This window comes from Enhydra lutris, unplaced genomic scaffold (genome assembly GCF_002288905.1).
Source record: "Enhydra lutris kenyoni isolate GAN:26980312 unplaced genomic scaffold, ASM228890v2 scaffoldscaffold33, whole genome shotgun sequence".
Classification (NCBI taxonomy): domain Eukaryota; kingdom Metazoa; phylum Chordata; class Mammalia; order Carnivora; family Mustelidae; genus Enhydra; species Enhydra lutris.
In genome coordinates this window covers 23291773-23304476 of record NW_019154117.1, presented here as the reverse complement: position 1 = coordinate 23304476, position 12704 = coordinate 23291773, and the positions used below count along the sequence as shown (strand labels likewise).

Sequence of the window (12704 nt, the reverse complement as noted above, 5' to 3'; positions counted from 1 at the left end):
CCACCTCCCCGCCCCGTGCCCCTTCCAGTCATGCCAAGCTCCTGGACACTGCTGCTTCTCCAGCTGTGTTGAACTTACGAAACCAGGTTCAGTGGGAAAGGTCACGGTCAACCCACAGGACCTGCAACCCAACATTTCCTCATGATCTGTTAAAGGGGCTTTGTAGCCAGGTGCCTGCCTGAGTGTGTGTGTGTGTGTGTGTGTGTGTGTGTTGGGGGCAGTGGGGAGGAGGATAAGAAACACCACCAGAACCAGAGGAAGGAGAAAGAAGAGTGACCAAGGGAAGAAGCCCAGGAGGAGTCCAGGAGCAAAATCTGCCACCACCCTCAGACTGGGCTGGCTCTGCAGAGCCCCACCTTGAACCTGGGAGCCAACTACAAAGGTGTCCTGGTTTGGGCGGCGCTGGGGTTTCTCTGCACCTGCCAGAGAACGCAGAGGCCATCATGCTGTGCTCCCACTTGCCCAGCCCTGCCCAGCCCTGTTCACACACTGCACGGATAGGCGCACCAAGGCTTGAGATGGGAAGCAAGGGGCTGTCAGAGAATTCAGGGCCAGGCCCCTCTGCCACCTCGCAAGAAAGGACGGGGGAAAGGGTGGAGGGCACACGAAACAGAGAACTGGTGGCAAAACCTGGAGTTTAGAAGAGCCTCCCTTTTGAGAGTGTGCTATGTTTCGAGGGTGAAACCAAAGTTCGACCATCTTTTTATTTAAATTACACTCTTGTAGAAATGTCCCCAAATGCCTCATTGTTTTGTTGATGCTGAGAAGTGATCACAGAGGACAGACACGATGGGTCATGAGTAGCCAGGTTGGGTAATGGCGTCAAAGGACTAACACTCCCTTCTTCACTCAAGTTCTCATCAAAAGAAATCCAGAATGATTAAAACAAAATTAAAAGTCTGGGTTGGGAGGAGGTCATGTACAGCGTGGTGACTATGGTTAATACCATGTTGTATATTTGAAAGTTATGGAGAGAACGGAATAGATCTTCCAAGTTCTCATCTCAAGACTAGACTCACGGCGGTGATTGTTTGACAATATACACAAATATCGAATCATTATGTTGTACACCTGAAACTAATGTTGTGTGCCAGTTACAGTTCAACAGAAAAAGAAAAAAGTCTAAATGGTTTCAGGAAGTAAATCCTAAATTATTAGGAAATTTTACACTTTCAGATAATTAAATCTGAGAGGACTACACCTAATGGAGTTTTATATATATGTTTCCATCTCCACAGACACATCACATACACACACAGAGTCCTGGTGTGTGTGTGTCTGTGTGCCCCAAGGGCTGTTGGGATATGAACTTTATAGGAAAGCATGGGGTATGGAATAGCAGCAATAGGTCCTCATTTGCAATAGAAAAGAGATTCTAGATGGTGTGTAATTGTTACCATTTTTATTCTCTAGGAGAGGATGCCATATTCCCAAGGGCACACAAATCATTTATCTCTTGATAATCTAACACATGGTGCAGGGGGAGAGGGTGATGGGTACCATGGGGAGAAGCCCCAGTCCACCTCCTTCCCACCGCCATGCCGCTTAACTTGTGAACATTTATTGGAAGCTCTCTACACTTCTCCTAAAACTGCTTCTACTCTCGTGCCAAATTTGGGCAAGTGGGGCTGAGCAAACAGAGCCCTAAGCGAGATACTGGCTGATAATAATTCTACATGTGAGTCAACAATCTTTAAGCTTGCTCAGTGGCTAGTCATTGAGCTCAGGCATCAATCCTAAGCAAAGAGAGAAGTCAGTGACAAAAAGAGAAGGCAGGAAAGAATGAGTACACTCTGGCCCCTGGTCTTGCATAGGAGAAAAGACGGGCTTTGCACAAGGTCTGGGGGGGCCTCCACCGACACAACCACCCTTGATGGTGGCAAATGCTCCAGGGGCAGCAGCTGGCATTCTGCCGGGTCTGCTCTGCCCTCCCTCCACACCCAACCTCCAACGTGGTCCAGCAGGCACAGGGTTAGTGTCCCACATTGCTGCCAGCTCGGGAAGGTTTTCTCTGCAGCCTGACTTTTATGTATGAATGGCTTAGAGAAGAAAAGGCTTGAAATTTAAAAACAACAAAAACAAACACTGTCATCAAAACAAAAAAAAAAATGTATTTCTTCCAACATGAAAGAAAGTAAGACCATTGTTTTGGGGTCCATAGCTCAGGCACTTTTGAAACGCTTTGTCTCCAGTAGAGACAGCGTGGCCCAGATTTGGTCTAGTACTAAGCATGTCTTCACATCACTGACACTTCCCAAAATGGTGGGCTGCGGTTGGGGTTAGTCCACTGGTGCAGAACAAAAGGGAGGAACCCTGAAGCAAGGGCCATGCCACCTTCCTTTGAATGTTAGGAGAAAGAGCTTCTAGACCCACGCTGTCTTTAACGTACCACAGCTTAGGAAACTTTCCGGGCCTGGTTCCTGCAGAGGGGGCTAGAACCGAGCATTTCTGAGACCTTCTCCTTCTGTGGTACCAATTCTAGGTGACTCTGTGTGTGTGTGTGTCTTTGGACTCCGCAGCCCAGCACGAACATGTCATCAGCTTGGGGGGATTCAGGGCAGACACCGAACACAGGCACATCTGACATTGTCACCAAAGGCCCTCAGACTCTCACACCACCCTCTGCTTCCTAACTGACGTACAAACCACATGATCTCCATAACTGAAAGTTGGTAGAACCTCAGAGCCAGGAGAAACGTGGCTGAGCACGGAATCCAAAGCCCTTGGTTTACATCTGACAAGCTCAGGCCTAGAGAGTAAGGGGCTGCTTCAAGATCAGGTCACTCCTGTTTCCAGCTCTCTGTGACATCTGGCTTTTCATTCTGTTTTTCTTTTTTCAACAGGTAAACTTGACACCTATGCGTTACTTTCCTTCCCAGCTTTATAACACTCACAAGCACTCACTTCTTCATCACCCAGATCAATATTTACTGACTTCCCGGTCCCTTGGACAGCCCAGAGACCAAAGTGGTAAGAAGGCACCCTGATTATGTGAGCTCTTTGCCTTCTCTAATGGAGATCGATCAGCAATCAAAAGTGGAGTGAAAATGATCGGGCCGCTGCAGGGCTCAGACCTCTGCCACCTGGGGGGTGGGATTAGCGAGTTAAACTAACTAGACCAAGTAGATTATGAAAATGGTCAATCAGCTATTAACCCACGGTTCACGGGTTCCCTTCTCCCTTTCTCTCTCACACACACCAAATGAAAAAAAAAAAAAAAAGTGCCTGTCAAAATAATGTCTCCCCCAAATCATCCAGTTGATCTATAAACACCAAGAGGCACTAGAACTTGGCATTGCACCAAGGCCAGCAGGTTCAAGGCCACATTCTACCCTATGGCTTTGGAAGCTACAAGAGCTCTCTAGAGACGTAGTAAGCTAGTCTGAGGGCTAATGTCAGTGCATGGTATTCAGTACCGGTTTAATCGTGTTTTTTTCCCTAATAGCCAAGAAGAGCAATGAGTTAACACTGAGGGCACTTGCTTAGTACCAAAGGCCAAACAAAAACAAAAACAGAAACAGGAAAACAAAAAACAAAACAAAACAAAACAAAAAAAAAAAAAAGGAAAAGAGAAAAGAAAGGAATTCCCCTTCCCCAGCTCAACAAGAACTCTAGGTTTTATACTCTGACGACCCAGATATAGTCAAAGAGATCATACAGAATGTTCCTGGGGAGAAAGAGACCTCAATTCTTAGCTGTCCAGCCAACTTCTCAGCTTAGAAAAATGTCTTTACAAGGGAATACTGAAACAGACACAAACAGAGGTTTATGGGATAGAAACAGTGAAAGATTTTAAACAGAACTAGACTCAGCTCTGGGGAACTGTGACCACATTATCTCAACTTCCCATTACTTGCTTGTAATAACACATAACCCAGGCCCTACCCCTAATTCTAGTGCTCTGAATTCCCATAAGGAAATATCACTTTTCAGAGAAAAAAAAAAAAAAATCAAACACATTTTCCTGTATAGTCAATGAGAGGTGATGGGAAGGGGGAGGGGGAGAAAGTAGGGTCAGAAGGGTCGAGGGCCTTTTTAATTGTTTTGCCCAATGTAATGAAAACCTCCTTAATGCAGAGATCGAAGGGCTAAAACCAAGGAGGCTTCAAATGGTTGTACTGAGCTGAATTCTGTAAATACCTCCAACCGGGAAGATTGCATGTTTTCAACTCCAACTTGCAAGTTGTGTTAATGATGTAAATTCAACTGCCTTATTTATTAACAAGTCTGGTGTGGCTTATGCAACCACACTCAAAACTTACTCTGTGCATCTTAAATGCATGGAAAGCACAATCCACAGTTCTAGAACCCCCAGTGGAGGGGCTGAGAGGTAAACATCAGAGTAATAAAAATGGGTGCCTCTCACCGAATCCTTCCGAATGCCAAGATATTTGTTTCTAGTACAATTAATTGCAGTGGAAAAGCTTACTAAGGTGAGGGGGCCAAAATCAATGTATTAATGACATCACATTACAGTCGCTTAACCAAGCCAACAATTTATTGCACACAGAGGCTCTGGCAGTAAAAGCTATTTATGTTGTACTAAAAGGAAAAATATTATACTTGTCTCCAAATATGACCCCGAAATCAGAAACTACCCCCCAAAAATTCAGAGGAAAAAGGCCATCACTGAACTCTATAAAATAGGAGCAATGTAAAAACAAATGCCCCCTTTCACCACCATATAAATAAACTTAACACTTCCTGCTACTTAATGATACACGGAAAGATGGTTAAGATGGTACACTTTATATTAGGTGTTTTTGACCTCAATTAAAAAAAAATGCATGCTGTATCTTAGCCATGTCTTTTAGCACTTGACTGAGACAGAACTTGTCCTTTGCAGTACATTTTGGCACCTGATATAACAGAGATCCAATAGCCAGTTACATAACTCCAACAACAGGCTTGATTCTTGAATCCCACTTACATGGGACGATGGTACTGGTTTTAGATTTAACCTAGCATGGCTTTGGTATAACCATCTCAGAGTAACAGAAGCAGGTGTAAGCAGCAGTGTGATGTTGGGCAGGTCTCTGTGGACAGAGAGAAGAGAGATGTAGGGAAATAGATCATGTTGGTGGGTAAAGAGTATGAGACAGATTACTAGGACAGAATTTTTGATAAAACAGGCTCAAACGATGACTCTAAAAATGAAATGTCAGCTTGGCTTAAAATATGCACGTAGAAGCAAAAAAATAAAACTCTCCCTCTTAATAAATCTATGCACATAGTTTTAGAATGTTCTACCATGGGCTCTCTCTGAACGCAAAGAGCGCCGTGGTGTACTTTTCCCCAAGTGTATGGATATTAACTGATGGACCATTTTTAAATGGTATAGTAAGCTGATGCTTCAGCAAGTTCTAATTATAGTTTATTTACTTCCATTTTTCCTATTGAAAAAAAGAGAAACGGGAAGTTTCAGCTAAGCACCATTAAACTGGAACTTTCAACCAGGTTATTTTAGGAATACCATTAGGTCTCATAACAAAGTAAAAAAAGAAATAAAAAACTGTAATTTGGTTCCAACTGTAGTTGGTATCCACTGGCCAAGAATGCAAAAGCTGTTCAAACAAATATTAATATGTAAGAAAAAGAGCCAGATGGTGTCATATATGGATGACAGGGAAACAAGCTCATCCACTGATGTCATTTTGATATCAAAACAGCAGAATTCAAAATAATCATACGAAGTGCTTTCCAAACAAGGATTTCGATACATTTCACAAGCCCCTAGTGCACAAACCCGCTGGGCTCAGACCTAGCTGAGGGGCAGAGCTGAGCACAGACTTTTTCCCAGAACTCACATCTAGCAGCCCCATCAGTGTCACTAAGGAACGTAATTCCCCATCCCAAACACTAACCCTACACACCTCCCCATGGTCTCGATCTCAGCAGGTTTTCCAACCAAAAGAAAAATAAATAAATAAATAACAGAAGAAATGAGGAGTGCCACTGACAACAAACACTTTGGTAAAAATAAAAAAGCATCCCTTTTTTTTTTTTTTTTTTTAAAGCCTGGAGGTGGGAACCTGCCATCAGCTATTACAGAAATAATAGCAGTTGTGAGAGCTGATAGAAGAAAGCTCAGCTCAAATCTATTGATTTCATTAATACCAGGCAGCTAGGACCACTAAGGTTTAAAACAGTGTTTTTTATACTTAAAGGGAGTTTTATTTTCCTTTTCCCCGATTAGGGCCTTAAAAATATTACAGTTAAAAAAAATGTTACAGTGAAAATGATTGGCTCGATCTCCTATCTTCCTTCATTATAGATGCATCATCGAATACAGAATTTCAAAACCACCACCAACAAAACAAGAGGTCTCACTGTATAAAGGCACTCTCCCTGGTCTCAAAATAGTCCAAAGGGCTCTGAATTCCATATGGCTTCCTCCATCTGACTACAGACTCCCCATCTCTTGAAAAAGACACAGATCCTGATAAAAGGCCACAGACACTTTGACCAGGCCAACCAGGGCCAGCACAGTTGGGGCCCTACCCACCCTTCCTCTCCAGCTCTGCCTGCTCTGATCCTTGCCAAAAAAGAAGAAGAAAAAAAAAAAAAAAAAAAAAAAACCAGATCCCAGCCTCCTGGATCCAGCCTGACAGTTGGTTCCTTCCAGCACATCTCAGCTCTGCTAGGCCTGCACATTCCCCTCTGTGCTGCTGCCATTTCCTTCTGCCCGAGCCTTAAAACATGAGCATCACCAGAAGAACAAACAACAGAGGCCAGGAAGGTCTCTTACTTACATTAAAAACAGGTTATCTCAGTCAACTACGTTGGCAGAAACAGGGTGTGCGTTTTCTGGGGAGGAAAAAAAGCATGCGCACTCGCCAACCGGAAGGCCACAGCCCAAGCCCTACTTTTAGGGCTGCCTATTTGAGCACGGAACACTGTAAGGAAAACCGGGAGAAACTTTGCCTTACGATCCTCTGCACGGATGAATAAAATCTCATGCCAGTGAAATGCAGGCAGCGACCAAGTCCCTAAGGGGAGAAAAGACACCTCTAGGAGGGGTGACAGGGAATGCTGGGGAAGGCACTGGTGAATTCCCACTTGGTAATGTATCTGTCACAAGCCCTCAGAACAGGAGGACAGAAATACACAATTCGGCTTCTGCATCAGAGCTCAGACATTTCCAGGGACACAGGGGTCCGTCCCATGCTGAAGGCAGCATTCTACACACTGCTTTATCATCCGACCTAGTCCTGGGATAGTGTTCAATGGCCAATTGAGATTTATAATCCAAATGGTCTCAAAATTATATCTCTGGGAAGTCAAGTCCAAATTAAATCAGACCAGGCTTTTAGGCTTCCGACGAGTACATTTTCCCTTTCAAGAGAGCGCATTTCAACACTCAGAACTTCTCCTCTTACAGACCATTTTCCAGGCCAGCTCTGGATGCCATCTCCTGACAAAAATCTGATCTATAAAATGGAAAGGGAAACCAGTGAACTCCACACCTCAGCGAATGATGTTAAGGGGGCGACTCTAACCTCCTTCCACAGATTTCCAAAAGTTCATTATTTTAACCTCCTTCCTAGTAAATATTACTGGAACTTAGAACCCAACATACACTCAGCACCTTAGGAAAGAAAAATGTCCAAAACTAAGTTATTGCATAAGGAAAGCCTAAAGCACACCCAGCAGGGCTTTGAAATAGAGTGTATATGGAATCCCTCCCGGAAAAGAACATATATATTTATGTTATTGACACATACGGTATACTTAAAACTTATTTTCAACGGTCCCCTTCTCCCCGCGTTAGCAGCCCCAAGCCAGATAAACAGGTAACTGACAGATGGCCCAGCCCTGCATCTCCCATGTATGTCTGACTTCTCCCCAGACTTGAGACAACATTCATGTCCCGGACAGACATGCCGGGCCAGCCCCAGCCCAAGGGGCGAGGAGAAAAGGAAGGAGGAAGAGCACCTCCAGGAACTCACATTTCCGTGATGTTCTCGGGGTCTGCACTGTTAGGCTCCAACCTCGGAAATGCCACGATGCCCGGAGAAGGGTCGCTGCACCAGATTCGGGAGGTGCTGCATTTGCAGGACGTGGGACAGGCAAGAGCGGCCCTCCAGAAGCCCACAACCAGCCAGCAGAAGCCCCAGAGCCGCGCCATGGCGGGTCCATGCCACCTCGTCCAGGACGACATCCCTAGCCGCCAGTGCCAGCCCGAGTCGGACTGAGTACGTGTCCTCGCGCTGCACCGGCCTGCCTCCCCTGCCCCTGCCGGGCGGCCTGTGCCACGCTCGCCGCTCCCTCGCCCCGGTGACTGTCGCGGAAGCGCAGAGCCGAGCGTGTCCGTCGCTGAGCGTGTCCTGGCGGTCGGCACCGTTCACAGTGGCCGGGGCATCTCCGGCTGCCTCACAGGGGGCGCTACCGCCGCTGCGAGATTGGCCGCGGCCGCCGCTGCATGGCCCGGCGCGCCGAGCACGGGCCGGCGGCGCTGCCGGCACTCCCCGGGACGCAGGCTCCTTGCTAGACGCGCACTGGGATCCGGAACGCACCTCGGGGCTGAGGACAAACAGATAGGCGTGAGACTGAGCGCAGGACCCCTTACAGCGCGCTCGCCGCACCCCCACCCCGACCCCAGCCAGGGGACTGTGGATGAATACGTGCCCAGCTCCAGCCCCAGAAATAAACTTGCCCCTCGATGGCACTGACGTTGCCGGGACCACCGATGCCCCCCCCCCAACAAGCCTGAGATCGAGGGAGGGGAGACTGGATAAGGGTCCCCGAGACAGGATTCCATGGCACAGGCCGGGCGAAGGACCCTTTAAAGGGGGACGCGGAGACTGCCGGCGGCAGCGATGGCTCCGCGACGGGGGCCCCCAATGATGCTGCAGAATCCGCCACGGCCGCTGGGCGCAAGGGGCGCGGGCAGGTGGCGCGGCGCGTACCACCTGGGGAGCCGCCACGGCCGCCCCGGGAAATGGGGGGGAGGGCGGGGGACGGCGAGGGCCGAGGCGCCGGAGGGCACTGTCCGTGCTGCTCACCCGGGCTCCGGCGCCTACCGCCCGCCGGCGGCGCCTGGGTGCAGGCTCCTCCTGCCGCCGGGCACTGAGCGCGGAGAGCGCGAGCGAAGGAGCGAGCGAGGCTCCTGCTCCAACCCAATTCCGGGAGCCGCCGCCGCCGCCGCCGCCGCCTCTGCTACTGCTGGCGAAGTGACGTGAGGGCTGACGCAGAGCAGGGGCAGAAACTCCAGAAAATTAGTCTGAAATCCAAAAACACACACGCTCATACACACACAAACCCATAACACCCTCCAGACAAAAGCAACGGGGAGGGGAGGGGAATCTGGGGGCGAGCGGGGAGGAGGGAGGCATCGGTGCCACTGGCCAGGAGCAGACAGCAGCAGCATGTGGGAGTTCATACACGCGCACACACGCACACATCCTGGCTGGGTAGACGCGCGCGCCTGTGTGTGTGTGTGTGTGTGTGTGTGTGTGCATTGAGATCCAGGTACCTCCGAGATGGACCGTTCCACGGCTCGACGCCTCTCAGTCCCTAATTCACACCGCGGTCTCTTCTACCATCGCAGTAGAGGCTGTCTCCTTTTTTGAAATGGAAACCGGGCTCGGTTCAGCTCTGAAAAATGCGCTGATTCTTATTATAGGAATCCTCCCTCCCCTCTCCCTCCCCAATGCGTTCTCCTTTCCCATCCTGCCTAAAAGGGAGGGCGAGCCAGCCTAAAAATAAATAAATATTGTAAACACCAAAACGTGTTCAGCATTGGTAACCAGGGATAGCCGCCCCCATTCCGGGCCATCTATTTGGGGATCCGTGGTTTTGGAGGGTCTTCCTGTTGGTGCTTTTGCAGAGGGAGGGGAGTCTCCAAATGCAACTCTAGCTCTCTAAGTGGGTCTTTTTCCTGCCGTGTTCCGGCATCACACGCCGGGGAAATAGAGACATGTGAGGGGAAGGGAGCGCGCCTGACGCGTATTGGGTTCCCTAAATGCGCGGCAGCAACCCTGGCCTGTCCGATGTGTGGCGCCGCGTCATTTTCTCTCATCCTTCAATCTGGCAGGATTCAGCCGTTCCCAGATTGTCGCTTCACTCCCCGCGATGCCCACCCCCGCCCCCGCGGGGCACCCCAAGCCCTTGCTCCCCTGCCGTACCTTGCGCGATTTCGTGTGTGCGCGGGTGTGCGCGAACGCGTGCCCTGCGCCCGCGCTGCCCAGAGCACGACATGCATCCAGCTACCGACAAGCCGGGCGCGGACAGAGCCTCGGGGTCTCACTAGGGACAAACGAGGCAATCCGGAAGGGTCGGGTGACAAACCGTAACTGCTCTGCGGGCGCAGTTAAACGATGGCTGCGGGGCATTCGCAAGCCTTGTCTGAGAATCCGTCTTCCCCATTTGCGGCTCGGAGAGTCTGTTTTTCCGCAGTCATTTAAAAGGGAACTGGGAAAATGCACCGCAGTGCCTGACACTTCCGAGGGCTCTGGTGCCCCCGCGCGGGGAAAGAGCGCCCCGCACGCTCCGGAGCCTCAACCCTCCGCCGTGGCCGTGGCGGGCACTGCGCGGGGGGCGCGCTCTGGCGCCAGATGCGCAACCAGCGGCGCCCCCCGCGTGCGCGCCCGCACGCCGCTCTCCCTGCCTGGCAGAGCTCCCGCCCTGGAGAAAAGGCGGGCAGCGCTCGGGTCCAGAAAGAGCCGCAGGATGGGCTCTCGCCCAAAAGATAGGAATGGTCACCGATCTTCTCGCAGAGGCTGAGGGTGGGAAGGAGCCGCAAACCCGAACGTCAAGGTGAATGCTTACATATTGGTTATGCATTAAGTATTACAAGGGAACGGAAGGCATTTTGGCTTGGGGTGGGGAGCTTTTGTACAGACCCGGGGCGCTGAGTGTAACCACGGGAATCCTCGCGCAGCGCCCCCAAAATCTCGCTGCAGGGCGGGAAGACAAGGCCCACAAGTCTGCCTTTTTCCACCATCACTCAGCTGTGACAGGCATCCTGTGAACCGCCGGGCTGAAGTTCATTTCTCAGCTCGGCCCCCACCCCTGCTGGGTGAGGACGGGCTAAGGAAGGGAAGCCAAGAGCAAAATTGTCTTGGTCCAGGACACACAGTAATACTCTCCCGCCTGTCTTGCCAGTACCCTTCACGGAACTGCCCCTGCGGAACACCTGGGGGAGGGTGTGTACCTAATTACCGACGTCTCTCTCACACCCCCACCCTCATCCTAATTTTCTCAGAAACGGCTCATTTGCGCCCTAGTGGCTGCAAAGTGTCAGTGCAGCAGCCCAAGAACGTATGGTTTCAGAGTGGTTTGTGGACCAGATTCTAATTATGTTGGAATATTTTAGAATTTGTATAACATATATAGATATACTACTATTATATTTAGATTCTAAACATACCCCACTATCTCCCACTTGAAGTTAGAACTGGCTGCCCCACTTCTAATCACATTTCCCCTTATGTTTTTCCATAGTACCTACCGTTGTTTAATAGACCGTTTACTTACTAGGTTTATAGTTTACTGTGTTTCTCCCAGCGGAATGTAAACTCCATGAAGGCAGGGATCTTGATTTTGTTCACTTATATATCTGAAGGACATAGCATGTATTAAAAAATATATATGTGGAGCGCCTGGGTGGCTCTGTCTTTAAGTGTCTGCCTTCGGCTCCGGTCATGATCACGAGGTCCTGGACTCCTTGCTCAGCGGGAAGCCTGCTGCTCTGTCTCCTGTTTCCCCTGCTTGTGTTCCCTCTCTCGCTCTCTCCCACTGTCAAATAAATAAATAAAATCTTTAAAAAATAAAAATAAGATAAAATATGTGTGTGTGTCATGAATAAATGAAATAAGCTGAAGTCCGGACTCCTCAAATATGCCCTCTTCACTCTCACTTTCTTAACCTATAACCTTGCAAGTCTTTCTGAATTATTGCCCCTGAAGAGTCTCTTTCCCATCCTCAGAATCTCAGTTTTCTCTGTGTTATCCCAGCCGTTAGCACTTCTGGAAGTCTGACTTTCTACCTCTTCTTCTAGTGGCCAGGTATGTTCTAGTCTGGACCAGGGAGGGACGACCCTTCACCCATGCTGGTCACTCGCCATTATCATGCACAATGCCTAGAAACACCGGGCAATCAATAACTACTTCTCAACTGATAGAATTATGATCTATCTCAATTTTGAGAACCACATTATTTCAGGGATCCTCAGACCATGACTCTGTAGGAGATGATGAATATTTTTGAGACAGACAACCACTTTGGAAACAAAGAACCATTTCTTAAAAAGTGAGGCTTAGTCCTACCATGCGATCCAGCCGTTCCACTTCTCTGTATTTGTGAGAGAAATAAAAGCCTCTGTCCGCACGAGGACTGTTACGTGAGTGTTCATTAAAGCTTTATTTGTAGAGATCCCCAAACTGGAAACACCCCAAATATGTATCACCAAGGGGATGGGTGAACAAATCGTGGCATACCCATGCCATGAGAGGCCACTCATCAATGAAGAAGGATAAACCACTGATATGTGCAGCCACGTGGAAGCATCTCACACTAATTGTGCTGTGTCAAAGAAGCCACATAAAAAGGAGTACCTACTGTACGATCCTGTTGTGGTAGAACTATAGGAAATGTAGACTATGGTGACAGCAAGCCAATCAGTAATTGCTGGTGGGAGGGGCAGAGAGAGCGGGAGGAGCTACGAGGACCAGTGACACAGGCGCCCGGGAAGATTTGAGGAT

General features: G+C 49.0%; 2 protein-coding genes across 6 annotated transcripts in view; both read right to left on the bottom strand.

Annotated features, from left to right (window-relative positions):
- Positions 1–8505, bottom strand: part of LOC111153613 (neurotrophic receptor tyrosine kinase 2) — a 318559-nt gene extending 310054 nt beyond the window's left edge. For 4 of the 5 annotated variants that reach the window (XM_022512746.1, XM_022512748.1, XM_022512749.1 and 1 more), the window contains exon 1: positions 7950–8266. In XM_022512746.1, coding sequence (XP_022368454.1) covers positions 7950–8161 — 212 coding nt within the window. In that variant the 5' untranslated portion in view covers positions 8162–8266. Of the gene's footprint in view, positions 1–7949 lie in introns of all 5 variants that reach the window. The other variant, XM_022512747.1, reaches the window with a different exon arrangement.
- LOC111153603 (ethylene-responsive transcription factor ABI4-like) lies at positions 8345–9545 on the bottom strand. The gene is made up of 3 exons (XM_022512728.1): positions 9528–9545; positions 8732–9185; positions 8345–8523 (listed from the first exon to the last, which is right to left on the bottom strand). The coding sequence occupies exons 1-3, from the start codon at positions 9543–9545 to the stop codon at positions 8345–8347; spliced, it is 651 nt and encodes a 216-aa protein (XP_022368436.1).
- Positions 9546–12704: the final 3159 nt, after the last annotated feature.